The 27,964-nt window shown below is 66.8% G+C and overlaps 5 protein-coding genes across 5 annotated transcripts; 2 read left to right on the forward strand and 3 right to left on the reverse strand.

The window, feature by feature from the left end:
• Positions 1 to 6,049: 6,049 nt before the first annotated feature.
• Positions 6,050 to 9,516, reverse strand: EMIHUDRAFT_197202 (hypothetical protein; the record flags this gene model as incomplete). The annotated part of the gene is made up of 6 exons (XM_005767064.1): positions 6,050 to 6,703; positions 6,826 to 7,203; positions 7,456 to 7,893; positions 8,392 to 8,701; positions 8,762 to 8,937; positions 9,334 to 9,516. The coding sequence occupies 6 exons, from the start codon at positions 9,514 to 9,516 to the stop codon at positions 6,050 to 6,052; spliced, it is 2,139 nt and encodes a 712-aa protein (XP_005767121.1).
• A 1,139-nt stretch (positions 9,517 to 10,655) lies between these two features.
• On the forward strand, positions 10,656 to 16,323 carry EMIHUDRAFT_96385 (hypothetical protein; the record flags this gene model as incomplete). Its single annotated transcript, XM_005767065.1, has 13 exons — positions 10,656 to 11,111; positions 11,763 to 11,918; positions 11,958 to 12,184; positions 12,589 to 12,663; positions 12,729 to 12,963; positions 13,047 to 13,505; positions 13,561 to 13,622; positions 13,660 to 13,730; positions 13,865 to 14,013; positions 14,088 to 14,471; positions 15,033 to 15,248; positions 15,359 to 15,433; positions 15,487 to 16,323. 13 exons carry the CDS (start codon positions 10,656 to 10,658, stop codon positions 16,321 to 16,323), a joined length of 3,402 nt encoding a protein of 1,133 aa, XP_005767122.1.
• Positions 16,324 to 18,146: 1,823 nt separating this feature from the next.
• On the forward strand, positions 18,147 to 18,792 carry SOD1 (superoxide dismutase, Cu-Zn; the record flags this gene model as incomplete). Its single annotated transcript, XM_005767066.1, has 2 exons — positions 18,147 to 18,278; positions 18,373 to 18,792. 2 exons carry the CDS (start codon positions 18,147 to 18,149, stop codon positions 18,790 to 18,792), a joined length of 552 nt encoding a protein of 183 aa, XP_005767123.1.
• A 5,738-nt stretch (positions 18,793 to 24,530) lies between these two features.
• On the reverse strand, positions 24,531 to 25,179 carry EMIHUDRAFT_197208 (hypothetical protein; the record flags this gene model as incomplete). The annotated part of the gene is made up of 3 exons (XM_005767067.1): positions 24,531 to 24,599; positions 24,970 to 25,036; positions 25,103 to 25,179. The coding sequence occupies 3 exons, from the start codon at positions 25,177 to 25,179 to the stop codon at positions 24,531 to 24,533; spliced, it is 213 nt and encodes a 70-aa protein (XP_005767124.1).
• A 363-nt stretch (positions 25,180 to 25,542) lies between these two features.
• EMIHUDRAFT_448173 (hypothetical protein) lies at positions 25,543 to 27,861 on the reverse strand (the record flags this gene model as incomplete). Its single annotated transcript, XM_005767068.1, has 6 exons — positions 27,022 to 27,861; positions 26,683 to 26,941; positions 26,477 to 26,613; positions 26,149 to 26,301; positions 26,027 to 26,081; positions 25,543 to 25,623 (listed from the first exon to the last, which is right to left on the reverse strand). The coding sequence occupies exons 1-6, from the start codon at positions 27,852 to 27,854 to the stop codon at positions 25,543 to 25,545; spliced, it is 1,518 nt and encodes a 505-aa protein (XP_005767125.1). The 5' UTR covers positions 27,855 to 27,861.
• Between the last annotated feature and the right edge of the window lie 103 nt (positions 27,862 to 27,964).

Genomic DNA, 27,964 nt, shown 5'->3' on the forward strand with positions numbered 1-27,964 from the left:
CGCCCCCAGCCCCCGCAAAGAGGGGGGGGGGGGAAAAAAAAACAAGCGTGGCCAAGAAACGGGTGGCCAAAACCGATACCCCCAGGCAGCGCCCAAGGGCGGCAAAGATCCGGGCAGAGAGGCGGGCCGAGGACGCGTCTCAGACGTGTCCTCGGCACGCATCTCTGCCCGCATCTCTGCCGCACCTCTGCCGCCTCTCCGCTGCGTCCGCCTCTCGCCCACGCCTCTCTCGCCCACGCCTCTCTCTCTCTCTCCCCCCCCCTCTCTCTCTGTCTCTGTCTCTGTCTCTGTTTCTCTCTCCCTCTCCCTCTCTCTCTCTCGCCTGGCTCTCGCAGCGACTCCTCGACCCACGACAGCAGCCGGCCGACGGGAGAAGAGACGGCGAAGGTCGCCTGCAGCATCGTCCCGTCCGGCAGCCGGACGCGGACAGACGCCTTGCGGTACCGCCTCCGCCGCCGCGCCGCCTCCGCCTCGCGCGCCGCCCGCGTCTGCAGCACGCCCTCCCTCTCCCTGCGCGCAGAGGCCGCCGCTACCATCTCGCGCGCGTCGTCGGCGGTGAGGCGGTAGAAGTCATCTCCGAGGTCTGCGGGTCTGCGCCGGGGTTGGGGGAGGGGGGGGGGGGGCGTGTGTGTGGGGAGGGGGGGGAGGGCCGTGTGGGGAAGGGGGGAGGGGAGGGGGGGGGGAAAAAGGGGGGCGGGGGCTGCAAAAAGGTGAGGCGGGGCGGCGGTATGCGCCTCGCGGCTGCTGCGCCGTCCGGAGCGAAAAAAACGCCCACGTCGGAGGGGCCCGCCTGGTGGAATGCAGAACAGAATCTAAAGCAGCGAGAGACAGCGCCTGGCCGAGGTGCAGCCGTGGTGCAGCCGATGTGCAGCCGAGGTGCAGCCGAAATCGCAGCCGAAATCGGAGCCGAAATCGGAGCCGAGATCGGAGGGGCGGAGAAGAGTCGCCTCTGCGTGCGTCGCCCACTCCTCCGCCTGAGAGGCAGGGATCGTCGTCTCCACTCTTCACTGTGCTGTGACGACAAGAGACCCCTCCACCCCTCCCCCTCCCCCCCTCCCCCTCCCCCCCCCCCCCCCCTCCCGCCTGGGCCAGCAGCGCAGCGCACTCCTCCAGTGCCCCCGTGTCTGCAGCCTCCGCCTCAGCGAGCTCGGCGAAGTCTCCTGCGCGAGGAGGCAGGCCACGGGTCGAGGGGCGGCGGCGGCGCCGGAACCGCCTCGCTCTTCCCTCGGCTGCAATCTCGGCTGCATTCTCGGCTGTCATCTCGGCTTCATCTCGGCTTAATCTCGGCTTCATCTCGGCTTCATCTCGGCTGTCATCTCGGCTGCAATCTCGGCTGTCATCTCGGCTGTCATCTCGGCTGTCATCTCGCGCCTCCCTCCGCGAGCCGGAAGCCACACAGCTGGAGCAGCGCGTGGGCGGCCGGGCTGGCGCCGAGCGCCGCCGCGATCTTCGGGTTGGAGAGCCGAACCTTGCGGTACTTCGGCTCGGCCGGCGCGCCGAGCACGTTGGCGACGAGCTTGCTGAGCAGGCCGAGGGCAGGCGCTGCGGCGGCCCCGTCTGCGGCGAGGAGGGAGGCCGCCTGCAGGGCAGGTGCTCCGACGCGTCAGGGCCTCGCGTCCGGGACATGTCCGAGACATGACATCTCCGAGACAGCGGCCGCCTCGTGCGCAGCGGCGAGGCGCGCGCCGCTGTCGGCTGGCACGTCGACTCGCAGGACCTGCTCAGCACATTAGGATCATTACGTTCTTGTTGCCTTTTGTCGGCCGGCACGTCGGAAAGGGACCCTCGGCGCCTCTGCGGCGGGCGCCGCCACGGCGGGCGGCGGGGCGGCGGGAGAGATGTCTGGTCCAATCGCGCCCGATGCGAGGAGGCTGATTGCAGCCTCGACGTCGCCGCCGCTCGCCGCGAGCGCAGTGCGGGCGGACGCGGCGTCGAACCCCATCTCGACGCAGACGGCAACCGACTCGTCCGACACTGCGGGCGCTGGCGCCGCCGCCGGCGCAGGGCCGGGTGCGGGCGCGCCGCCGACGGTTCCTCCTCCAAAGTTGCGCGGCGGAGCGGCCATCTCCTTGCTCGCAGCGATGCGGTCCTGCGTCGCCGCAGCCTTGGCGACCGCGCTCGGCTTGGAGCCGCCGCCGCCGCCGCAGCCTCTGCGCGCGAGCGCCGCCTCGCGCGCGGCGGCCGCTTGGGCCGCAGGCGTCATCGCCCGCGGCGGCGGGGGCAGATTTGCGCGCGGTGCATCGGACGGCGGCGGTGCCGCTGGCCGCGGTGCTGGCGGCGGGGCCGACGAGGAGGAGCCGAGCGCCTGGCCGCCGCCCTTCTTCTTCCACTTCTCGTCCTTGGTTTGAAAGAGGCCCTGCAGAGACTTGCCCATGTTGTCAAAGGCCTTGCCTGCCTCCTTCATGAGGTCATCCTTCTTCTCATCCTTCTTCTTGCCCTTGTTCTTGTCGCCGACCGAGTAGACGGACATCGTGAAGGACGCGGCGGCGCTGATGAGCGGGCGGTCGGCTTCGACTAAAAGAATTCGCGTTATAGGGCGGATGACAATGCGCATGTCGTCGACAATGAGGCGGCGCGAGTCGGCGGTGCGGCCGGTGAAGAGGTCGCACATGTCAGAGCTGCGGTGTTTCATGAGGACCCGGTTGGCGAGGCGGCGGATGGCTGCAGGGATGCCGTTGGGCGGGTGCCGGTGACGTTGCCCTTGTCGTCCCGCTTCTCGATCCCCAGCAGCTGGAGGTCGCCCCAGAGCGCGGCGGCGCTGTCGTGCACCCTGCCCTGGTTGATGGCTCCCTATCAAACAGGATCTCCCTCACGTCCGGGCCCGAGTAGTGCAGGAACTCGAGCTCCTCGTAGCTGACACCGTCCACGGACATGGCGCGCGCCTTGGGGACGGAGTGGAAGACCTCCCAGAAGTATACTTTCTTTTTGCCGAGGGGCGCAGTGAAGTGTGCCCTCTCACGTCTCAGATCGCCAGCCAGTCTCTCTCTCTCTCTGCACGATGCAGTCTGTTTATTTAGTTCTTTCAAAAACCGCCCGCCGCACAACACGCAACACACAACATACAACAAGTGCGCGTCTTTTCTCCTCTCGTATAAAGTACATACATTCTTTAAATTCTTTCTGGGTTGTTGTAAAATTCTTTCTGGGGGCAGCGGGGTATTTTGGCGCCGAGCCCGAGGTAGAAAGGAACGAAACGGCACATTCCGATTGCGGCCGCCGCCACACTACTTACCAGCCGCCGTCTGCACCGATGCGCACACGCGTAGCCCCAGCCGTCGTTCACTTCCTGCAGGGCCTCGTCGTACTTCTCCTGGCGTTCATCCCGATCGCGCCAGCGTGGGTCGTTTTGCTCGCGTTTTCGTCAGCATGCTACCCGCTGGGCTTCTTCAGTTCGGATGATGCGGTCGGCCTTCCAGAAAGCTATCGCCGCTGGCGTCGATTCCCACTCAAGATCCCGATGGTTCTCTTTGTAGACCTTCCGACGGGCTTTCTCCTCGCTTTGTACGTCGGAGGCTGGGTTTGCATACTTTTGCCGATCACACACGTCGCTTTCGAAGTGGTCAGGCTCTTTGCTCCTTTCCAAAACGACCATAGTTCGAAAGCGACGTGTACTGGCAGGGTTGAGTCGACTAGAGATTCAGGGGTCACGTCAGCTAGCTCCGATGTCGAGGCTCCTACTCGCAGTTTCTCGCACCTCCGCGCTCAGCGTGAGGACGGCACCAGATACCGTGATCACGACTCTGTCTGGAAAGCGCTCGAGGGCGACGGCCTCGAAGGCGAGGACTCGAAGGTGATGCGAGGCGATGTGCGTCTACTCAGCCTCAAATGGATGATTGCTCGCGCCGCTGGGGGCAAAGCACTGCCGCGGCGGCAGGATCTCGAGAAGGATCACCCAGAGGCATTCATTGACGTTGCTGAGCTCAAGCAGATCGAGAGAGGAGCGAGGCTTGCGTTCAACCCCCACGTGTTTGGAGAAATGATGGGGGCGGTCCTCGGCAAGGGCGGCGGCCTTTGGGGCCTCCTAAAACTCTTGGCGTGCCTTTTTCGCCGCGAGCATAACGCTGACAAGTTGCTCCCGATCGTCTCCGTGTCCTACTGCTGGCTAGAAGCAGGACACCCGGATCGGGACGGTCGCCAGCTTCAGCTTCTATGTGACAAGCTCAACCGTCTCTACGGAGGGCGTGGGCTAGTTGGTGTGTGCCAGGAGTATGGTTTCTCTGACATGGGCGTCTTCATCGATTGGACCTCCGGGTATCAAAAGGATCCGGCGCTCTGGTCCGAATGGATGGCAGACACTGCTTTGTATTCGCTGAGCGACGATGAGCTCAGAAAGGTGGCGGACCGCGAACGGTTTGTCGCTGAGCGACACGCGTACGAGGCGATGGCCGACGGGGCGCTGTACGCACTGAGCGAAGACCAGCTACGGAACTTGCCAGATGGCGAGCGTTTGGTCGCCGACCGGCGCGCGTATGAGGAGAGCCGATCTGAGGAGGAGAAGGCTAAGTTCGATCGTATGCTCAAGCACATGGACATCTGGTATGCGCACTCTTCAATCACGGTCGTCCTGCTTACGCAGCTTCCCGAGCAGCTTCCGCCTGGCTTTGATTCGACGCGCACCTACGATTCGCGCGGGTGGACGACGTTCGAGCGGTGCAGCGCCGAACTTGCCAAAAGCTTCGAGCTGGGCGTCGCAAAATGGAAGCTTGTGATCGATGTGGCCGATGCTGACGGAGGCGCGCAGCGGCGATTGCCGACAACCCCTGAACAGATGGAAGCGCTTCTCGCTGACTGCCGCTTCACAAACGGCTCCGATGAAAAGACGGTGCTCCGCCTGTACGAGCAGACAGCGTTGGCGGTACTCGGTACAGTTGAAGAATTGAATTTCCTCGGTCTGCCCCTCAATTGCGATGATGAGTGGTGTTCACCCGCTAAACTGGCGGCCGCTCTAGATTACTGCAACCGCCTCAAGCAGTTGAACCTTGCCGCCACCCAACTCAATGACAGGGGCGTCGAAGACCTCGCGCGTGGGCTCCCTCGCGATGCGCTCCCGGCGCTGCAAAGACTTGTGGCGCTGGTCGCTTTGGTACGGACGGTATTAACGCGCTCATCAAGGCCTTCAACCGTGGTGTCGCCCCGGCATTACAAGAGCTCACGTTATGTTTCACTCCCATCGGAGACGCGGGGGCTGCGGCGTTGGCTGCGGCGATCGCGGCAGGCAGGCTACCAACGCAGATTAAGTGGTTGGACCTGGGTTGCTGCAATATTGGCAACGAGGGGGCGGAGACGTTGGCGGAAGCACTGCTCGAGACAGGTTCTGAGTGCCGCATTGCCTGCCCATTGAACCGGATTGGCATAGCCGGCCAGTCGGCACTGCTCAAGGCTCACGAGGGAAGGCATGGCCCATCGTTTGCGCATGCCCTCACCATTTTGCCCTGCAATGGCACCATATGGCCGGCAGCCTTCTCGCGTGCGGTAGGCCGAGCAATGCGCCGTGCTGTTGAAGGGTAGGGGGTTGACAGCTGTCTACCCCCTACTGAGCCTCTCAGGCCTCAACGCTTGTGCTCAAACTCGCGGGGTGTCTCGGTGTCTGGGGGGCGGGGCGGGGGCGCGGGGGAGGGCGGGAGAGCTCCAGGCCGGCCTCTCACTCGGGGTCTCTCGGGGGAGAGCTCCAACAGGACGAGACTCGCCACGGCCCACGGGCACAGTGGCACACGCAGTCGCGCCGTTCTCCCGTTCATGAATATTATGCTCCACACTGATCATTATACGCGTTCTCCAGCCTTCGGTCACAGGTCAACAAGTGTACTCACTTAACACGCGTTGTCCCTGTTGAGCTCTGTGACACTTTGTGTGACACAACGACATGGCGTGCGCGGGAGGAGCGCGGGACTCGAGGGGTGCCGTCGGAGCGACTCGGGCTCAGCGCACAAGCGACGAGCCGACGACCCTCCACCCTCCCCGAACTCAACACAGTCATGCAACGGAGAAAACTGCTCGAAAACTGGGCCGAGTGGCCACAGGCGCTTTGCGGCGCCAAACGCGTGGCGCGTCACAGCCAGCCGCGGCACTTGACCTCGCCTCGCTCGGTGGCGCCGCAGAGGCACTTCTTCTCAGAGTACTTTCTCCGGGTCGTGGCGCCCGGGTCGCGCAGGTAGCCGACCTCGTCGCCCTCCTTGATGTCCTTCTTTGCGAAGAAGCCGAAGCGGCACCAGCGGCCGTCCGGGTCGAAGTAGGACTTGAGCGGCCTCACCACGAGGTTGGGGTCGCACCGAAAGTTGATGAAGGCGCCGACGTTCCGCACGGCGAATCCGTCGACGAACTGATCGCTCGAGGCGGAGCCGCGCTCAAAGACGTAGTCGCCGACGCGCTCGTGCAGCCGCGTCCGGCGCCCCTCCTCCTCGGGGCTGATGAGCTCGCCGACGTACTCGCACACAAAATCGTCTTGCCGGATGTCCTCTGCGGCCTGCACGCCCCACACTGCGGACGACTCCGAGCACTTGGTCAGGAAGAGGCGCAGCTTCTTCTCCACGCCCGCCGCGCCCGGGAGCTGAGCGGGGACGGGCTTCTGCTTGCGCGGCAAGGGCGGCAGCACGTCAAAGGAGACCTGCTCCGAGGCGTACACAAACAGGGGCGGCTCCACCGACTGGCCGCCTGGGCCGACTGCCGACGCGATCTCGACCTTGGGGTCAAGCGACACGAGCACCTGCGGACAGGTCGCAAGCGGCGCATGGTGGGCGCAGCGGGGAGGGCCAGCCACAGGCGGGCTGCGGGCTGCGGGGAGGGTCTTGGGGGCAAGGTGCGTCTGTGTGTCTAGGTAGCCCTCACGTCTCGGAGCTGCTGCACGAGCGAGCACTGCGCGAACTCTCCGGGCACGTTCTCGAACCGCCCGCGCTCAAACAGCCCGCGCGCCACGCGGAGCTGAGCCTCGGCGCTCGCGTGAGGCCGAGCCGCGCGCGCCCACCACAGCGCAACCATCTGGCGCGTCGCCGTCGGCCAAGCTGCCTTGTCGAGCTCGGCGCTGACGGCAGCGCTCGCGGCGCTCGCGGCCGCCTCCAAGGCGGCTTCGTCCTCCGGCTCGGGAGCCGGGCAGCCGGGCGGGTAAACCAGCCGCGTCGGCGGGCCGGAGACCTGGTAGAGGAGGAGCGAGCGCTCGTAGGCGCCGTCCCGCTTTTGGATCTTCGGGTAGTTTGGCTTCCCTTCGACCTTCAAGAGGGCGCGTGCGAGCGGGCTGCAGCGGCAGATGTCGAGCCACGAGAGGAAGGTGAGCCGCGCCTGGCGCCGCCCCGCTGTGGGGCCTTCCTCCGCCTCGCCGCGCTGCGCCGGGTCGCCCTCGCAGCTCGCCGCACCGCAGTGGCGCAGCAGCGAGCGGTCCTCTGCCGGCGTCTGCATCCCCTCCTGCCCGAGGAGGAAGAAGAGAAGCAGCTCGAGCGGCTCCCGCTGCCTGCTGCCGCGCACAGCGAGGCCCTTGACGAGCTTGCTCGGCGGCCCGGCGAGCACGTGCAGGACCGAAGCCGGCTTCAGCAGCCCGGCCCCAGCGAGCTCTCGCAGCGACGGCGCGGCCGCCTCCGCGTCGTACAGGAACTTGGCGAGCGCCGCGAGCGCCTCGCCCTGCCCGGCGCGCTTCAGCGTGTGGATGGCCCTCGCGTGCCACTCGCGGACTTGCGCCTCGCCGAGCGCCGGCCGGGGCACCACCGGCGACGAGCTCCGGCGCACCAGCTTGCTCTGCGCCGTCGGCCGGGCGCGACTCGGGCCAGGCTCAGACGCGGCGCCTCGTGCCTCGCCGGCACCGCCGCCCTCGCCAACTCGCGCCTCGACGCGCCGCCCAAGCGCCGATCCGCCGAGCGCGGAGTGCGGCCGCTTGGGGGGAGGCTTCCTCGGCGGCCGCCTGGCCTCCTCCACCGCCCTGGCGGCTGCTGCCTCGGCCTCTGCCGCCCTCGCCGCCTCGACCGCCCTCACCGCCTCCGCCGCCGCCGCCGCCGCCTCCGCCTCCGCCACCCTCACCGCCTCCGCCGCCTCGGCCGCCTCCGCTTCTGCCGCCCTCGCCGCCTCCGCAGCCGCAGCCTCCTCTGTCGCCTTGGCTTCGGCCGCCCTCGCCGCCTCCGCAGCTGCTGCCTCCTGCGCCACCCTCGCAGCATCGTGTTCGTGGACGTCGATGACCTCCACTGGCGGCGGCGGCGGCGGCGGCGGCGGCGGCGGTGGCGGCGGTGGCGGCGGCGGCGCCGGCGACCGCTTCGGCGTCGGCGACCGCCTCGAAACGGCCAGCAGCTGCCCGATCCTGTCCGCGTGCCGCCGCTGCCCGTCCGCGGCCGCCGCCGCCGCCAGCGCGCGCGGCGTCTGTCCGCGGCGGTCCTTAAGCAGGGGGTCGGCGCCGTGGCGGACGAGGAGGCGGACCGTCTTCTCGATCTCCTCGTCTGGCGCCGACTGCGCCGCCCAGTGCAACGCGCTCATCCCGCTCTTGTCCTGCTTGTCCACCTCGCCCAGCGCCTCGGCGGCCGCGAGCGCCTCGAGCATCGGCTCGACGAGGTCGGCGCTGCCACTCTCCGAGGCCTCCATCAGCGGCGTGTAGCCCTTCTTCTGTGCGTAGCTCACCTCGGCGCGCGGGTCGGGCGAGCGGGCGAGCAGCTCCCTCCCGCCCGCGATTAGGGTCGCCTTGTCGCCCTCGGAGGCGTCGCGCAGGGCGCAGCAGACAAAGTAGAGCGGGCTGCCCTCGGCGCAGTCGTTCGGGGGCTGGCCGGCGGCGGGCGGCGGGTTGCAGTCGCACCCCTTGCCGAGCAGGAGCTCGATCAGGCAGGGCGCGTACGTCGCTGCCTCGTGCATCGGAGAGCGCTTCCCCCGCTCAACGCCGAACGCGTGCGCGCCCTGCGACAGCAGGTCGGCGACCCGCTGGCTGTTGCCGTTCTTCGTCTCGTTGCACAGCGCCTCGGTCAGCTGCTTCCTCTGCTTGTTGACGAGATTCGCCCGGCTCTTTCCGCCGCCCGGCGTTGCGCCGCCGCCGCCACCGCTGCCAGCGTCGCCACCGCTTGAGCTGCCGCCCGGGGCCGAGCTGCCGCCGCCACTGCTGCCACCGCCGCTGCTGCCGCCGCCGCCGCCGCCAGCACCGCCGCAGCCAGCGGTGCTGCCGCCGTCGCCAGCGCCGCCGCCGCCAGCGGTGCTGCCGCCGTCGCCAGCACCGCTGCCGCCGCCGGCACCGCTGCCGCCAGCGGTGCTGCCGCCGTCGCCAGCACCGCTGCCGCCGCCGGCACTGCTGCCGCCGCCAGTTGCGGCGCTGCTTGAAGCGTCCGTCTCTGCGGCTTGTTTGGTCGGTGGCGGCGCGCTGCGGGCGGCACGCGTCACCTCTTCCAGTCGGAGCGCGCAGTCCTCCTCGTCCCAGACAAAGGTCATGGAAGGGCACGCGACTTTGACGATCGCGATGTGCCCGCGATCGCCTTGGCGGCACTTGCACGGCAGCAGGATCCTCACCTTTTGCCCCTCGGTGAGGTGTCTCGTGCTGATGCGCAGCTTGCGGACCGTGGGCATCGACGGATCCTCCTTGTGTGGGCGGTGCCTCATCTGGAGGCTCTGCCAGCTGAGGGGCTCAGACTCCTCCACGAGCGCGGCGGCGGCCGGCGCGGCGGCGGCCGGCGCGGCGGCGGCCGGCGCGGCCAAGGCCGACGCGGCCAAGGCCGGCGCGGCCAAGGCCGGCGCACCGCGCCGCGCGGGGGAGCCCGTGGTGGGGCAGGCGGACATGCACGCCTCTGGCGTCTGTTGCAGGGTCGTTGGAGTCCAAAGCTCTCGCACTCGCACGGGGATAATGAAGAAATCACACACACTTGTCATGCCGCGACCAGCACGCTCAGCCACGCCCTGCTGCAGTGCGGTGTCGGCCAGCTCGTTGAGCGCGCCGCTTCGCGTGCACGGGGAAAATGAAGAAATACAATGCCGTGCCTATAGTTACTCCATCCCTCCCTTGGGTTGTCTCTTTTCTTTCGTTCTTTCTGAGAGAGAGAGATTTTTATTAACCAACAAGAAATCACGACTCTCACAGTGATTTGGGCTCGGCAGCTTGTTAGCCCTCAGCTCTTTTCTCTTTCTGTAGTTCCTAACTAACTAACTAGCCTAGTGTTGTGCAACACCGGTGAGTCGCCGCCAGCCGGCGGGCGCATCAGGCAAGACCGTCCGCGCAGCGTATTCTGGCGTCACCGACCCGCCGGTCGCCTCCAGCGTCTCCGCCAGCGCGCGGCGGCGGGGTCCTCTAGAATTAATGGCATGTGTGGACTCCTCTCTCTCTCGCCGAAGTCCCCCAAAACGTCAGGAGACAGGAGAAGAAAGAGAGGAGTATAGAGAGAGATACAAAACAAGAACACAACGCACTCTCTCACATGACAAGCGATCCCACGACAGCGATTGTGGGGACTACATGATCCGTCCGTGAGGGGTGGAGCGGTGGAGGGGCCCGTCCGCGGAGCTCCAGTTGGTGCGCATCTTTGGCCTGCTTGTTGATGTTCTCGGCGTCGCCCGCTGAAAAGAAAGAAGAAACGCGTCAGCTGCGTCAGTCTGGCGCTCGCGCTTGGAGCTCCCGATCGACTGCGACGCCTCACCCGCCACGGTACTCAACAGCTCGTGCGTCTTGCTCGGCCCCTTTGACAGACGCATACTCTTCCACGCCAACATCATCGATGCTTGTGAGCGCCGCGCTCCTGCTCGGCACGGGAGGCGGCGAGCCGCTGCTCCCGTCGGGGTTCCGGCTCGCAGTGTGGCCGCCGCTACCTCCGCCTCCTCCTCCTCCGCCGCCATCACCCGAGCCGCCGCCTCCCTCGCCGCACCCGCCGCCGCCCGAGGTGCAGATCGACGACGACGTTCGCGAGGCGGTGTCTGCCATGTCCATCGAGCAGAAGGTAGGCCAGATGACCCAGATCGACATCTCCCAGGTGGTATCGTACACCGGAAACTGCAAAGGCGGCTTCCTCTGGGCGGACCGGCGAAGCTGCCAGCCCGAGCTCGACCGGCAGAAGCTGCGCACCTGGCTGTCGCAGTTCGGGCTCGGCTCGCTCCTCAACTCGCCGTACGCCTCTGGCTGCGTCGGCTCCGTCTGCGGCTGGACCGCGGCGCAGTTCCGCGCGTTTGTGCGTGAGGTGCAGCTGGAGGCGGCTGCAGCGGGCGCGCCGCTGCCCCCGCACCCCCTTCCCGCTCACCCCGTGCGGGCTGCCCCTCCCCTCCAGCCCTCCCCTCCAGCCCTCCCCTCCAGCCCTCCCCTCCAGCCCTCCCCTCCAGCCCTCCCCTCCAGCCCTCTCCCCCAGCCCTCCCCTCCAGCCCTCCGCTCGGGACCCCTAACTCGCCCCTCCCCGCAGGCGTGCCACCCCTCCTCTTTGGCCTCGACTCGACGCACGGAGCCGCCTACGTCCTCGACGCGACGGCACCACGCCACCCGCCCGCACATGCCCCGCACACCCACACACACCGCACACATCCACACACGCACCGCCACGCAGCCACGCCCCGCCCGCCCCTCGGTCCCGCACGACCCCTCACCGCCCTCACGCCTCTCTGCCCAGGTGCTACCCCACCAGCTCTCCGTGGGCGCGACCTTCTCCACTGCGCGCGCGCGCCAGTTTGGAGCCATCCAGGCCCGGGACACTTCCGAGAGACGCTTCCGAGACACTTCCGAGACACTTCCTAGACGCTTCCAGCCAGGCGCAGGACACGTCTCGCCCTCGCCACCCTCGCCACCCTCGCCACCCTCCCCGCCCTCCCCGTCCCCCTCCCCCTCCCCCTCCTCCCTCCAGGCCAAAGACACGCTCGCCGCCGCCGTGCCGTGGCTCTTCTCTCCCGAGCTCGGCCTCGCCACCAACCCGCTCTGGCCGCGCGTCTACGAGACCTTTGGGGAGGACCCGGCTCTCGTCAGCGCGCTCGGCGCCGCGACCATCGTCGGGATCCAGTCCGTCACCACCCTGGTCCCGCCCTCGCCGCCCGCGCCGCAGGGCGACCGCCCTCCGCCCGAGCAGTCCGCTGCCCGCTGGAGCTTCGAGTCGAACGACACCGTCCCGACCGGCGCCGCCGCGTGCGCAAAGCACTTCATCGGGTACTCGTCGCCTCGGTCGGGGCACGACAAGACGCCCGTCTTTCTGCCGCAGCGAGAGCTGCTCCAGTACTACGTGCCGCCGTGGCGCGCCGCCGTGCAGGCGGGCGTGCTGACTGCGATGGAGGGGTGAGCTCGGGCTGCAGGGGGAGCCGGCGTCGGAAGGCGAGCGGCTGGCTGGAGGGGCTCCCCTCGGTCGGCACTAGGTACCACGAGCTGAACGACGAGCTATGACTGATTTCTTGTTTATTACTTGTTATCTATTTCTCAGGTACCACGAGCTGAACGACGAGCTATTACTGATTTCTTGTTTATTACTTGTTATCTATTTATCAGGTACCACGAGCTGAACGACGAGCTATTACTGATTTCTTGTTTATTACTTGTTATCTATTTATCAGGTACCACGAGCTGAACGACGAGCTATTACTGATTTCTTGTGTACTGCTGATTATGTATTTCTATCAGGTACCACGAGCTGAACGACGAGCTATTACTGGTTTCTTGTGTACTGCTGATTATCTATTTATCAGGTACCACGAGCTGAACGACGAGCCGGTCGTCTCGTCGGAGGCCCTGCTCGGCGACCTGCTGCGCGGCCAGATCGGGTGCGAGGGCCGGCTCGTCGCCGGTCGGCACGCGTGGGCGATGATGAGGGAGGAGTGGTCGGTAGGTTCGAGGGGCTGCTCGTCACTGACTGGGGCGAGACTTGCTACCTCGAGGTGGACCGCGCCGACCGGTGGGGTCTCATTCATGGTCAACGACTAGGCGAGATCAGCTCGCTCGAGACGGAGCACCACACGGCGCGGAGCGGCGAGGAGGCGGTGCAGTCGGCCATCAACTCGACCTCGATCGACGTCTCGATGGTGCCGCTCGACGAGTCCTTCTCTCGCTCGCTCGTGCGGCTGGTGAGGCCGGGCCGCGGGCCCCGAGTCGGGTCCGTCGCCGAGGCCGGCAGAGGTCTCGAGGTCTCGAGGTACCTCGCCCTTAGGTGAGGGCGGGCCGCGTGCCGGAGTCGCGCATCGACGAGTCTGCGGCGCGCGTGGTGCAGCTCAAGAAGACGCTGGGCCTCCTCTCACAGCCCGTGCCCCCCCTCTCGCACCCGTACCTGCACACGGTCGGCGCGGCCGAGGACCGCGCCGCCGCCCTCGACATCGCGCGCGAGTCGGTGGTCCTCCTCAAGAACGAGCCGCCCCCCGCCGAGGACGAGGGCGGGTGGGAGGAGGGCGGGTGGGAGGCGCGCGCGCGCAGCCGGCGGCGGCTCGACGCTTCGGGTCCGCTGCTCCCTTTCTCGCGCTCGAACCCGCGGTACGGCGAGCGGCGAGCGCTTCGGCTGCTGGTGACGGGCCCGCTCTCCAACTCGCTCAAGGACCAGAGCGGCGGCTGGACGCTGCACTGGCAGGGGGCCGCGAGCGACGAGCCGCTGCGCGCGCAGGAGGGGGGGGAGAGTGTGAGAGTCGTACCCATCGGTGAGTGAATCCGAGGAGTTGATCGTGTGCGCGCAGGCGGGGGAGACGGTCGCAGAGGCTTTGGAGAGGCTCGCGCCGAACGGCACCGTCGTCAACCTGTGAACAGCGTCTCTTCACACCTCAAGCTGTGAATAGGCTCGCGCCGAACGGCACCGTCGTCAACCGCACCAGAGGATGCGTCGTCCGCTCGCCAGACGGACGGATCGGTGCGCCCCCCTCCCCCCCCCTCCCCCCTCCCCCCCCCCTCCCCTCCTTCCACGCCGCCCGCGACTGCGGCCCTCTCGCCCACACGCCTGCTCTCGCCCACGCCTGCTCTCATCCTCGCCTGCGCCCACCGCAGGCTCCTCCTCCTGCGAGCCTGCCTCCGCCGAAGACACCGCCGCGACCAGCAGCCTCGCCGCCGACGCGGACCTCGTCGTCCTCTGCCTTGGCGAGGAGGCGTACGCCGAGAAGTTCGGCGAGCCCTCTCCCTCTCCCCGCCGCGCCTCCGTGCAGGGCGTACACTCACCGCACCTGCTGGGAGCTCAGGCGACCTCGACGACCTCTCCCTCCCCCATGGACAGCGCGAGCTCGCCCGCCGCATCGCGGCGACCGGCGCACCCATCGCTCTCGTTCTGCTGCAGGGAAGGCCGCGCACGCTGCACGGCCTCGCCGACCGCACGCCCGCCGTGCTCGCCTCGTTCGTGCCCGGCCCTCAGGGCGGCACCGCGCTCGCCGAAGTCGTGTACGGCCTCACCAACCCGTCTGGCCGGCTGCCGCTCACCTACCCGCGCCACCAGGCGGTCCTGCTGCCTCACTTCCGGCGGGTGACGCAGCGCTGCATCTCCGGCCGCCCGCCGGGCAGGGGCCAGGCGGGCGGCGCCTACCTCGCGCCCGCGTCAGTCGAGTGCAGGCCCGAGTTTGCCTTTGGCGCGGGCGGGTCGTACACGAGTTTCGTCTACACGCAGGTCGAGGCCGCACTCTGCCGGTGCGGGGCACTGGTGCCACCGCCCCTCACTCCTCGGCACGAGTCGACCCTCCGCAGGTCGAGGCGTACCCCAACCAGCTCATCTACACGGGCACGCGGCCCCGCCGACCGATCCGCACACCTCCGTCGTCTACTCGCGCACTTGTCTCTTCTAGGCTCTCGGCCAGTCGACTTCCACACCTCGCTCGTCGTCACCAACACCGGGCAGCGGTCGGGCAGACACACCGTCCTCCTCTTCCTCGTGCGCCGCCACCAACGCCGCGCCGTTCCCGACGTGCAGTCCCTACTCGGCTTCGAGGAGGTGCCGAGACTCGCAGATGCCGCAGAGATGCCGCAGAGATGCCGCAGAGATGCCGCAGAGATGCCGCAGAGATGCCGCAGAGATGCCGCAGAGATGCCGCAGAGATGCCGCAGAGATGCCGCTGCTCGGTCTCGAGGAGGTGCGGCACACAGCCAATGGAGCTGCTACTCGACCGCGTCTCGGCCAGTCTCGGCTGCATCTCCGCGCCATCTCACCTCTCGCGCTGCACGGCGCTGCCAGGTGCGGCTAGAGCCGAAGGAGTCGCGGCACGTCACCTTCACCCTCTCCACGGACGACCTGACCTACGTCGACGTCCGGCTGCGACGCACCCTCGACTCGGACGTGTACACCCTGCGCGTCGGCACGCCCGGCGAGTGCGCAGCCTACCTCGCCGCCGCCGCAGCCGCTGGGCTGCGAGGCGAGTCAAACGACCCGCAGCAAGAGTGCCACGCCACGGTTCGCCTCTCTCCCCTCCCTCTCGCCGCCTCGCCTCCTCCCCTCGCGTGCGAGCCGTCGCGCGCGCACTCGTCTTACCCGCGCCCGCGCCTCCCCCAACCTCTCCACAGGTGACGGTCGCGGGTGGAGGCACGATCAAGACGCTGCCGCGCGTCGAGGAGGCGCCCACGCCCGCCCCCGCCGCGGTCGCACCCCGCCCTCGTGGGCGGCGACTCTTCACGCGGCTCGCCGCGAGTAGGAGCCGTTCCGCCTGCTGCACCGCTACCTCGAGCGAATCATCTCCCAGCCGCGCTTCGCCCTGCTGCGCGCCACCGCGCCGCTCGGAGCCGCCTTCCTGCTCGGCGTCGCCGCCGCGTACGCCGTCATGCGGCTGCGCCGCCTCTGCCGCAGGAAGCGAGGCCTCTCGCTCGCCGACGGCGAGGCGAAGATGCGGCTGCTCGCTGCGGGCGGAGGCGGGAACGGGTGCGGCGGCTGCGCCATGGGCGGCGGGGCGAGGCACGCGTCGCAGCCGGGGTGGGCGTTCCAGTACTCTGGCCACGGCCAGTACGACCCGCTCGACGACGTCGCGAGGGGGACCGGCCCGTCCCGCAGCAGTTCGGCCGCCTCGCTGCGGCTCGACCAGCTGCACCGCTCCAACCAGGACCTGCACGCCGCCTTCCGCCTCATCGAGCACCGGATGGCGTCGATGGAGGCCTCGTTCGTCTCCGGGGGCGGCGGGGGAGGCCGCGCCGTCTCGATGAGCAACATGGCCGGCGTCTTGGCCGGCGAGCGCGAGGGCGAGCGCGAGGGGTCGCCCCACGTCGACGACGCCGGCCGGCCGCAAGCGCGTTCGATGGGCGACTTGCACCCGGGCGGCAGCCCCGGGCCGCAGGCGCGCCTCGCCGCCTCTGGCAACAGCCTGTACACGATCCTGGCCGCCGAGGGCGAGGAGTCGGACAGCGCTTCCGCCTCGACGTCCGCCCAACCCTCGGCGCCAGTCTCGGGCGCCGCTTCGGAGGTGACCCTCTCGACGCTCCCCCAGCGCAGCTGGTGGGGCCGGCCGGCGGGGCCGGCGGGGTCGCCGCCGCTCGTATAGGACATATGCGGACACGATGTGGAGGCTAAATACGAAATAAATAAAAACGGAGGGGACACCTCTACTAGGAGATGGGTAAAAAGGAACAGCGATGAACAGGTCCCTGTCCTTGCGATCTTTGTGCAGGGTTCTTTGTGGGTGTGGTCGGCGACTACGGCTCTCGACTCTAGCCGGGGTCGTCGGTCCTCTCTCCCGTGTCCCGATGGGGGGACTAAAGCCGTGTAGGGACTAGCGCCTGACTAGCGCACTAGAGCCGTCTTCCACATGGTCCCTCGGCGCTCGGGTCCCTGCTGCTCCTAATCTCTTCGTACATCCTCCTGCTGATCTCCGCAACCGGTCCTGCTCCCTCCCTCGTCTCGCCCTGCGCGTCTGCTCTGCCTCCCCGTCGTCTGCCCTGCGTCGTCTGGCGGCGGGTCCTCCCCATAGACCATAGTCGGTTGAGGTCGCCGCCCTCCTCGTGCCTCTTCCCAACGTTCCCTCGGCGGCCGATGCCGTCTGCTCCGACTCCGCCCTCCCCGGGTCTGCCTGCTCTCGCCTGCGCTAGTTTCTGTTTCGTCATCACCGGCGTCTCTCCTCTTCATTCTCCCCTTCTTGTATGCTTTGTACATCGCGTCGATTCCTTTTCGCGTGAGCACCACCCTGAAGCCCGCCCAGCAGCTGAACCGCTCCGTAAGTCGAAGGAGCATCGTCAGTCTCACCCACTTCGCTCGCTGCCCACTGTCTCCGCTCCCTCCCGCTTGAGCCGCCGTCGCGGCCCTCGTTCGTCCCACTGGCTGTTGGCCCGTCCCTGCGTTGCCTCCGTTATCCCTCCTCCTCCGCGACTCCCTCAAGGCTGGCCGGGCCTCCTTCCACCCAGCGAAGAGCTTCCTCAGCCACTCGATGTGTTCCTCTTTCTTCATTATGCGCGCTGTAGCCTCATCATTGAGCTGGATCCACCTCTGCACCGCTCCCGTCGCCGCCTCGGCCACGACTTGCAAGTTCCTCGTGACCCCGGCGCCAAGGTCCCTCCGGCTCTTCTCCGAGAGGTCATCTACCAGTGCTGGCAACACCCCCCCGACTGCAGGGGACATGAAGGCTATGTGCGGGTCCTCGGCCCCCTGGTGCGGGAGGGTGGACTTTTCTCTGTCTTCTCGATCTCGTCTCACTCTTCTGAAGTGGGAAGAAAAAAATAGCGGGACATGCGGCCCAAGGAGGAAGCCGCCTTTTCAACGTCACAGATATACTGTACGCTCACTGTGCGGGTTTGGTATTGCTAAAAATCTCTCATCTCTCTCTCTCTCTCTCTGCGGGACAAACACTCGATGACCATGACTGTTGACTGTGTGCGCCACAAAAATCCGTTGCGTTGCTCTCTCTCTCTCTCTCCGTTGCGTGAAAGGAAAAGGGAAAACGTGATACTACAGGAAGGGTGAGTGCGCGCGAGCTCCGACACACAGCCGAACTCACAGCGCAAAGACATGGCGCGAAGCCCTTTTCTGTGAGCCGGGATTCCTCCCGGCGGGGGTTGTGGCGGAGAGCGGGCACATGGGAATCGCCGGCCCCCACCCCAAGCAAGCAAGTATCTCGGCATTGGGGCCGGCGGAAAACGGCCCTTGTTCTTGTTTCACAACTGAGAGAGAGAGAGAGAGAGAGAGAGAGAGAGAGAGAGAGAGAGAGAGAGAGAGAGAGAGAGAGAGAGAGAGAGAGAGAGAGAGAGAGAGAGAGAGAGAGAGAGACGCCGTCCGAGGTTTAACACCGGCGCTCGCCTTTGTGAACGCGCAATCCAATCCAAACCGGGGACAGCTTGTTGTGGCGAACATTGTTGTGGCGAACAGCCGCGATCCATGTTCGCGATCTCCTCCGCCTTCTCGCTCGGCCAGTGCGCCGCCAACCCCGAGCTCGTCTCCGGCACGTTCGGCCCTTACCCGGGCTACACGGGCGACTTGTCGGTCAGTGGCACAGTCTCCATGTACTCGGTCGGCACGACGCAGGCTCGCGCCGAGCCGTCATCCGCCCAGCTTCCCATTCAACTATCGCTGATCTCACAGCCCCACGCCACCCTGCCCACAGATTTTCACCTTCGACATGTCCGGCCTCGACACGGCCGGGGGGGCCTGCACCAACCCCGACTTTGCGACTCTCCCCGGCAACGCGTGCGGCATCCACATCCACGCGGGCACGACGTGCGACACCGCCGCCGATGTCGGGGGCCACTATTGGGTGTCCACCAAAGCGCCGCTGGACCCATGGTCCGACGGCGAAGTCGGCTACGTCGCGTTCTACAGCACGACCGACGGCACCGCCTCGGGCTCGTTCGCCGCCAAAACGGGCGCGACTACGAGCGACATTAAGGGCCGGGCCTTTATCGTCCATGGCGCAGACGGCGGGCGCATCGCGTGCGCGCTTATGGAGGCGTACTCTCCCCCCGGAGACGACGACGACGACGACGACGACGACGACTACGACGACGACGACTTCGGAACCGAGTAGAGGAGCGGGCTCCACGTGGTAGGAGGATATGGGGTGTGGTAGGGATGAGAGTGGTCTGACCAGCAAGTGTCCTGGTCGAGGCCCTCCGTAGTATCGCGAGGCGTCCCTCTCCCCTCGTTTGTAGAGGGGTCGTCATCTGGACCCAAAGGTTGGTGCCCAGCAAGTGTGAGTGGGGAGCCGCGTGCACGGCTCTGCGGTATTGCTGATCGCGGGTGAGGGCTGAGGCTGTAAAGCCATCCTCGATCCGGGTGCCGTCTCAGACGGCTGTAGGATTGGTATAAGGAACTCGTATCCGAGTGGTTTAAGGGAATGGTGTCGTACAACACCGGGCTCAGCCTCAGCGGGGTGACTGCTCAAGACTAGTTGCAAATATACGGGTGCTGTCATAATGACCACTTTTGATGTTTTTTTGTCCGTGTTGCTCCCAGCGCCCTCGCCCGCGCTCCCTGAGGCCATGGCTGGTGCTACTAGTATGGGGGGCTACCTGGCTACCGCGAGAGCGACCCAACTCGTCGACATCGTCCGATGATGGTGCCTCAAAGTCAGCCTCCGGAGGCTATCGTTGCGTCGAGCCGGCGGTGGCCGTGACATGTGGTTCCACCACCCCTCGCAGGCTTTGCCTCTGACCGCCACCGTTCCCAGGCTGCCTAATGGGATGGAAAGGAAGGCTCGGCGAGCGTATAGAAGCGTGCTCGACCTCGTCGTGGCAGCCTGCACGGCAGCGCTGGCAGGCGCGATGAGCGTCGTGCCACCTGACCCGAGACGGGTCGCAGGCGTCGTACCGAGCGCGTCGAGACTGTGTCCTGATGCGCTCTGCACGGGTGAGCCACGTCGGCGTCAAAGGAGCGACGTGTGACCTGTCAGAGCTTGATCTCCGATCTCAGCGACGTCGAGTCGCCTTCGGTGGCGACAGCTAGGATGCATCTCCTCCGTCGTTTTTCGCGCGATGGCCCTGAGAAGCTGGCGGTGCACGCAGGCGGACCTTGTGAGTGCACGGAACGCTTAAAAAGTGGGTGCTCTACGTCACTTTTTTTGAGTAGATAGTGCCGAGCTGGCCGTGACATCGTTTTTGGTACTCGTTGTCACATTTGGGCGACATTTGACGACGCCTCGAGAGTTGAGGGAGCTATTACGTGGCAATACTTGGGCGCCTGTTCGGCGCCCAAGGTGCCTAATATTAGGGGTCTGTCTGGGTGGCAAAGACGTGCCACTCTGCACAGGGTGTGGGAATATAGGGATATAGGTAGACTATTCATCACTGTGGGGGGGGGGGGGGAGCGAGTGATAATAGGGGTGCTGAGGTGGGGCTGGGTGGAGGTGATTCTCCGGGTCAGTCTGGAGGTCATTCTCCACCACCTCCTGCGACAATGGGGCTTTGACGCCATCTGCGTTCTGGCCCTTACTTTCCATCCACTCACTCACGCTCCTCTCAGCTTCGCTCGGCCATGGCTTCGCCCGGAGCAGGTGGTACGAGCGGGCGAGAGGATGCCTCACAGGGAGAAGGAGAGATAGATAGGCCAGTGGGGCCTCGTGCCGCAGCGTTGCGCCCGGAGGCGACTTTGCTCGAGCTCGCTCTACTGCCGCCGCCGAGCCCCCGCAGCGCCATGAGGTAGGAGCACGCGCGTGTCGCGGAGGCCTAACAGAGTAGAAGGATCTGACCTCGGGGCCGATGTGACCAAGCGCTGGTACTCCTTGCGTTAGCCCTCGGGGTTTCCTTTTGCCCTCGCTGTCTCGGTGCGAGTTGTTCCCCTTTGGGTTGGACCTCTTGTTGTTCCCCTTACAGCAGTGCCAGTAAGCGGTCCGCTCACTGCGGTTTCTCTTGCTGCCGGCTGTCCGCCGACAGGTGGAGCCTCGCGCCGGCATCGAGCCGACGCAGTCGGCGACAGTCCGTCGCCGCGCGCGGACCGCGCAGGAACCGGACCGGGCACGTCCGTGGAACCGGACGGAGGTTCTACGGCACGCAGGAAATATGCTCTCTCGCGCTGCTCGAGATTCCAAACTGCACCCCTACGCGGACCCGTGGGACGGCCAGCGGGGCCCGTTCTTCGAGCGCAATTGCTGAGCGGCCTCAGTGGCGTCACCGATGACTCCAAACTTGTCATCGGTGTCACATTTTTGACAGCCGACACGATCGGCACACGGATCTCTACACGCACGCACGCACGCACGCGTGGCTCGCGCGCGCGCCGATCACGCCCGATTTTAGCTTGATCCGTGTCGGAACAGTCGTGCAGGCATGAGCAGGCATGAGGCGGCGCGTTTACGTCAAGACGCCGACCTGGCCGTGAAGAGGCACTCGGAAGCCCTCGCACGGCGGCAGCAGGCGGAAATAGATGAAGAGTCAACAAGGAAGGAAATGTTCAGGGCTCGCGAGTTGGCTGCTCAAGCTGAAGCTGCTGCGCGAAAATCTCCGGGTGGAATATTTGGAGAGCCGTCGACACTTGGCGTCGAGATACTCGCGGGGATGCATGGCCAGTCTTCAGATGTCATTACGCTGGTGGCGATGTCATCAACCTGGTGGCGGCAGGCATGGGATTTCTTCAGCGTTGGGCCCCTACTGAGGATATGTCGCTCACCCTTGTGGCGGGCAGCAGTTCTTGCGGCAACGCAGGCTCATGTCAGGCCTGAAACACTGGTCCGCTGTCACATTGGTCAGCTCGTCGGGTTGATGCGTCTTGGATCAGCACAGCAAGCTTGCTGGGCGATACAGACGCTGATTTACTCACATCGATTCACATTTCCGCGCTCCTCATTCAGCGCTCATAGACCAACTCATCGCGTGTATGGATATGAATACGGATCGATGCAACATGCATTGAAGGCGGCCCACGGCGTCGCGCCATTATGGAAGTGGCTTCGTGCAGCAGTGGATGACAAATCCCTGCAGTCCGCAGCAGGTCTTCGCTACGCAGCGGCTCGCTTGCTGCTGCTTCTTCTCATTGGCTCCCAGGACGCCGACGAGCGAGACGAGATCACTAGTATGGGTGGCGATGGAGCGGTCAAGCTCGTGAACGAGTATGGCAGGCGGATTGATCTGCCGTTGCCGCCGACGCTCGCCAGACCCGATACACATGAGATGCTTCCTTTTGGAGAAGACCGGCACGCCTCCGAGCTCCTCTGGCCGACGATGCGTCTGAGCGCCCATGAGGTGTTTGGCTTACCCGACGACGCACGGATGTACGTCTATCTAAATGGCGAGCCTGTGAACAAGAATCAAAACCCCCAAGGCCCTATGGCCATACAATTCGCAGTCGAATGGACCCCCGACCTCGCCGATGACGATTATCGAACAGAGTTGGCCGGTTGGCGGGTGAAGCTGCCCAGTGACGAGAAGTGCAAGGCGCTCAGCTTTGCTCGGAAAAGCGCGCGCCTTCGGAAAGCGGAATGAGTCGACCGTTGTACAAAAGTAGTGTACTCGTATTGGCATCGAGTGTGCTTGCGTGCGTATTGTACCGCGTGGCCACCGCCCACCTCTCTGAGGCGTGGCACCGCTAGTCGGACGGTTTTTTTGCGGTATCTTGATGTATCTCTCCAATATCTGACTGTATCTGCCCGTATCTGCTTGCATCTCCTCGCAACTCCCCGTATCTGCCCGTATCTGCCCGTATCTCCCCGTATCTGCCCGCCAATATCCCGCCATATCCCGCCATATCCCGCCACATCCCGCCATATCCCGCCGCGGATACCGCGAAAAAAACCGTCCACACCAGGGATACCGCTCGTCAGAGGTGTCCCAGTGGGGTGTCCTGGTGCGTGTGCGTTTTCGCGATCTGTTCGCTTGACTGACTGACTGACGTATTGGCGTGGTCACAGGCGAGAGCACGTGTCACCCTCACGCGAAAACAGCGAACGAACGGCTTCGGTAATGCGCGCGCGACGCCGCGAGCCCGGTCCCCGCGGGGGTGCGATGTGTTGTGGGGTAATATCTAATAACGGTCCATGCGAGCTACCAGCTTTTCCCGAGATCGTCTAGACAGAGACACCTAAATATACGAGCGAGTGAGTAGCGACGTGCGGCGCAACAGAGTGAGATATTCCTAATAGGTCACATGGTATGAGGGGCCGCGGTTGCGCGGGCGGCCTATAAGCGAGAGAGCGCTCGAGAGAGCGCGCTCGAGGGTTCGGACACTGATCTCCAGCCACCTCTCAACAGAGGCGCATACGGGAGCGTGGCGACAGAGACAAGACACGGGGAGGTCTGTCTGAGTCTGTCTGAGTGAGGGTCATGGGATACTCGTTCGTTCGATTGATTGTTCGTCTAAGTGCAAAGTGGGGTGGGCGGGGCTGGTGAATGAGCTCGTTATGACCCCCCCCAGTGAACACTCCAGTGAGGGAGGGCGAGACGATCGAGGGGTCCCGTAGCACGCGGAATCGACCCTATCCACTCAAGTGCTAAGCCAGCTCAAATTCCCAACATGGATCGTGTAAATTCTTTGCGAAAGGCGGCTCGGCCCGCGCATGACCAGGTTCCGCGAAGGCCAGCCCTACGACTCGCCGCCCGCCTATTCCGGCAAGATCGACCTGGATGGCATCTGGAACGTGCCGCTCGCGCAGATCGAGCGGGACCGCCCGCCGACCTGGTGCTCAGCCGACGAGGCGCCGCTCTCGCGCGCCTGTTGGCACTGGCTCTCTGAGCCGCTTGGGCCTCGCCGCGCAGGTACTTTGCCATTGGATCGATGCCTGGCACCTTCGTTCTGGAGCCCGGTGGCTGCGGCAAGGGCGGCAAGGTAACTGACCCGACGCTCGTGTTTACGCTGCAGCTCTCAGTGCGGGTCTGCTGCTGCTCGTGGGAGATGGGTGCGCACTCCCCTCGCGCCTACCCCCCAGATCTCCTCCGCACCGCCTGCAGCCGCGTGGCCGCGCTGTCGCAGGGGAGACGCACATATTGGCGCCGTCGCCGGACGACGCGGAGAACACCTGGAGGAAGGAGCTCGGTGGCGGCCGCCACCAGGCGGGCTGGCAGACCTCGCTCCGTGGCTGGGGGCTGCGAACCGACGCCGCCTGGTCCCGTCCCTCGCCCTCACGCAGGTGCTCAAGTTCGTGAGCGAGCGCCAGGTGCTGATGGAGTGGTGGAGTGCCGACGGCACCATCGAGTGGACGCGGACGTGGTCGCACCTAGGAGGCTGAAAAGGGGGGCGTGCCCTGAGTAGGTAGAGGCGAGACGAGCGGGGATAGAGCCGACACTCGAGGCCGACGGGTAACTCTCGACCCTCGAGTCACAAGGCCTTAGGGGAGAGAAATTTTTCGGCTCGCTCAGCGAGCGCGCGTATGGCGTACGGCTCTCTCTGTCTCATGTAGAGGCTAGAGCAGGGCGGGACAGGAGGCCGCGTTGGCCGCTGCCGCCGTCGGCGCCCGCAGATTTTTTCTCTTGTCAATATTACCATGTGTCATCCTGCTTTTCTCTTGCCAATATTAAAGTACATTGCAGGCGGTAGGATGCCGCCCATTGTGCCGGCACATGGGCGAAGGCTTGCCCGAAGGCGAGCTCCGAGACCGAGACTCGCACAACACGGCTCGACGAGGCGCCCACACGCCTGGCACCGATGGCGCCCAGCGCGCCGCCGCGCCACCGCGCCGCCACGGCGAACGGCCAACACTGCTCCCTGGGCGCACAACTCAACCGCCGCGCGCGCACCTCGTGTCTGCTCGAGCGGCTCCAACCCCCCCCCCCCCCTCCTCTCTGCCATGTGCCTGCGACAGGGCCTGGGCCGGGAGTAGCTAGCTGCTGCCGGGAGGAGCTAGCTGCGGGAGGGCCGCATGCGCAGCTCCGCGAGCTGCAGCGCCGAGTTGATGACGCCGAAGCACGCCTGGGGGCGAGGGAGCAAGCTGCGGGCGTCTGGCGCGGGCGGCGGCGGGCGAGTCCGGGGTCGGTCCGAAGTGCCGCCCTGGCGCCGCTCTGGCGACAACTGGGCGTCTAGGCGGTATGTGTACGGAGGCGTGCGGTGGCATCCTGGAAGACGGGCAGCCTCCTCGTCGGCGCGTCGGAGTACCTCGCGTGCGGCGCGTTTGCGATGTAGATTGGGTAGAGGACCTGCGGGACGTGTCGCGGGCGTGTCGCGGACGTGTCGCGGTCGCGGTCGTGTCGCGGGCGAGTCGTGGACGTGTCGCGGTCGCGTCGCGGGCGTGTCGCGTGGGCTGGGAGGGGCTATCCGCAGTAGCGGTGGTGGGGCGTGGCACCGCGCGCAGCACAAAGAGGTCCCAGAAGCGAAGCCCGGCCGACAGGGCGGCGAGCACGCCTCCGTACCTGCCGGCGGGGAGAGCTGTGCTGCAGGGGCGTCGGGGCGGGCCGGCACGCGTCTCGGAGAGCTACCCGACAAAGAAGGTCCAGTGCGACTCGATCAGGCGGAAGCGGGAGGCGACGCCGCGGTGCGTGCTCGCCCAGTGCATCTCGAAGGAGTCGTAGGCGTGCAGCAGCGCCTGCGAACCGCTCGGAAGACCAGTCGCGGACACGTCCCGGACACGTCCCGAGCACGCCGTGGCGGGAAGAGCAGCATCACCCACCGCTGCATCTCGGCTGCATCTCAGCCGCATCTCGGCTGCATCTCGGCCGCATCTCGGCTGCATCTCGGCTGCATCTCGGCTGCATCTCGGCTGCATCTCGGCTGCATCTCGGCAGCATCTCGGCAGCATCTCGGCTACATCTCGCCGAGAGGAGGAGCATCACCGACCGACCAAGGAGCGGGAGCGAGTAGATTAGCTTCACCTGCAGCAGGAAGCAGCAGGAAGGGCACGTCACCAGCCATTAGTGCATCATCCACTGCTATTGAAGCGTTGACTCGCCTGCAGCAGGAAGGCCACATACACCAGCCGGCCGTACACGAGCGAGAGCGCCTGCAGGGAGAGGGCCAGGACATGTCTCGGACATGTCCCTCAACAGCCAGGCCGTGCAAGAACGCGAGAGCGCCCCCTCCGCCCCGCCGCCGCCGCCCGCCGCAGCGCCGCCCGCCGCAGCGCCGCTGCCCTGTGCCGCCGCCTCTGCGGGCGAAGCGGCGGCCTCTGCGCGGCTCGCGAGCGCGCGGTGCATCTCGTAGTGCCACGAGGTGGAGACCACCTGCGGGGAGATGCGGCCGAGGTGCAGCCGAGGTGCAGCCGAGGTGCAGCCGAGGTGCAGCCGAGGTGCAGCCGAGATGTGCCGTGGTTGCCGGGAGGACCTCACCGGTAGGCTAGACCTCGGCTAGACCTCGGCTAGACCTCGGCTAACTCTCGGCGTATCTCCCGGCGAGACCTCGCAGACGAGGTAGGCGGGAAGCGACCAGAGCAGCAGGACCGCCCACTCGTACCAGCCGTACCTGTCGCCGCAGCAAGCCAGCTGAGAAGGACGTGTCCCGGACGTGTCCGAGCCGTGTCCCCAGCCACCTCGGGTCGGTCGCCAGGTCGACCCCGAGCAGCGCCTCGACGGCGGCGGGCAGCGCTGCCTCATACACGAAGAGCGCGCCTCGGTAGAGGCACGCGTTGAGCAGCAGGCAGCGGAAGGTGCACTGCCGCGAAGCTGGCTCGAGCAGCGCGTGCCTGCGGCGCCGCAGCGTGGGGGCGCGTCATGCACGCGCGGCGCGCCACCCGGGCGCAACGCCGGAGCGAGGCTCGCCTCGTGGCCAGCCGCGGCTGGTCCGCTAGATCTCGGCGAGATCTCGGCGAGATGGCTAGATCTCGGCTAGATCTCGGCGAGATCTCGGCGAGATCTCGCCTCGCAACTAGCCGCGGGTGGTTTGCAGCGCACGCGCCCTGCAGCACGTGCGCCACCGCCGTGCCGCTCCACACCACCGCCAGAACGAGCAGCCGCAAGCAGGCGGCGACCAGCCACACCGGGCCCCACAGCGCCGCCTACCCTCCGAACAACGCACGCTCGAGCAGCGTGCGCGGGGCGGGGCGGCCCCTACCAGCGCCCCGCGCCTCCCCGCCCGCCGCCTCGCCGCCCGCCGCCTCCTCACTGAAGCTGAGAGGCGACTGGGGCGACGGCGGCTCGCCCTCCGCCTCGCCGCCCTCCGCCTCGCCGCCGAGCGGGCCGCCAGCCGAGTGCAGCCTGACCGCTTGCAGCCTCACCGCCAGCGGAGGAGGCACCGGTCGGGGCTGCGGCTCGCCCTGCGGCCCGCCATCGGCTGCGTCGCTGTCGGCCTCCGCCGCAGCGCCGCTCGCCCTGGCTGGGTCCGACCTACGCGACATGCCTCGGACATGTCCCGGGACATGTCCTGGACGCCCTCTCGCCTCCCGCTCGCTCTGGCGCGGCCACGCCTCCCGCCGCCGCGCCGCCGCAGGCTGAGCCCTCCCTGCCCGCCTCCCTGCCCGCCTCCCTGCCCGCCTCCCTGCCCGCCTCCCTGCCCGCCTCCCTGCCCGCCGCCCCGGCTGCCTCCGGCGCGACCCGCCCCGCCGGCCTCGCCGCCGCACCTCGCCGCGCCGCCCACCGCCTCCCTCGAACTCCAACCCTCCCCGCCCTCCCCGCCGCCCTCCCCGCCGCCCTCGCCGCCGCCCTCGCCGCCGCCCTCGCCGCCGCCCTCGCCGCCGCCGGGCTCGCTCGAGGGCCCACCGCCCAGCTCGCCGCCTCTGGCGAGAGCCTCTCCGGCCTCCGCACCCCCCTCCCCGCCGCCGCCTCCCCTCCCTCCTGCTGCCCGCCTCACGCCAGCCGCAGAGCCGGTGCTCGCCGCAAGAGCTCCCTCCGCCTCTGCCGTGGCTGTCGCGGTGTGCGACGCGCCCTCTGCTGCGGCCGGCTCCGCCCTACCGCCCGGAGGCGGCCGCTGGCCGGCTGCTGGGCTGCGAGGAGGCAGGTTCCAGATGCGTCTGTACTCCTCGTCCTCCTCGTCGACTGGCTCGCCGGCGCGAAAGTAGGCGCCGCTACCGGCGTAGGCTGAGGTCCCGTCTCCGGACCCCACCTCGGCCAGGTGGCGTCTCTCCTCCTTGACCGCCACGACGTCCCACCCATCCGGTCCCTCCTCCTCCTCCACCACGATGCCGCCGACGCCTCGCGGTGGCAGCGGTGGCGGAGAGTCGGACGAGGGCGCGAAGCGCTTGGCGCGACGGCCCACGGTGGTGCGCGCCTCGCGCCACACGGTGTCCCACCAGCTAGCCATCGCCCACTGCGGCCGCGTCGACCTCTTCGGTGGCGATTTGAGAGCGACGGCGTCTCTATATACTCGCACAGGGCCGCGACTTGCGATCGTCCGGCAAGTCGCCAAAGGGC

Source organism: Emiliania huxleyi (assembly GCF_000372725.1).
Source record: "Emiliania huxleyi CCMP1516 unplaced genomic scaffold EMIHUscaffold_5, whole genome shotgun sequence".
Lineage (NCBI taxonomy): Eukaryota > Haptophyta > Isochrysidales > Noelaerhabdaceae > Emiliania > Emiliania huxleyi.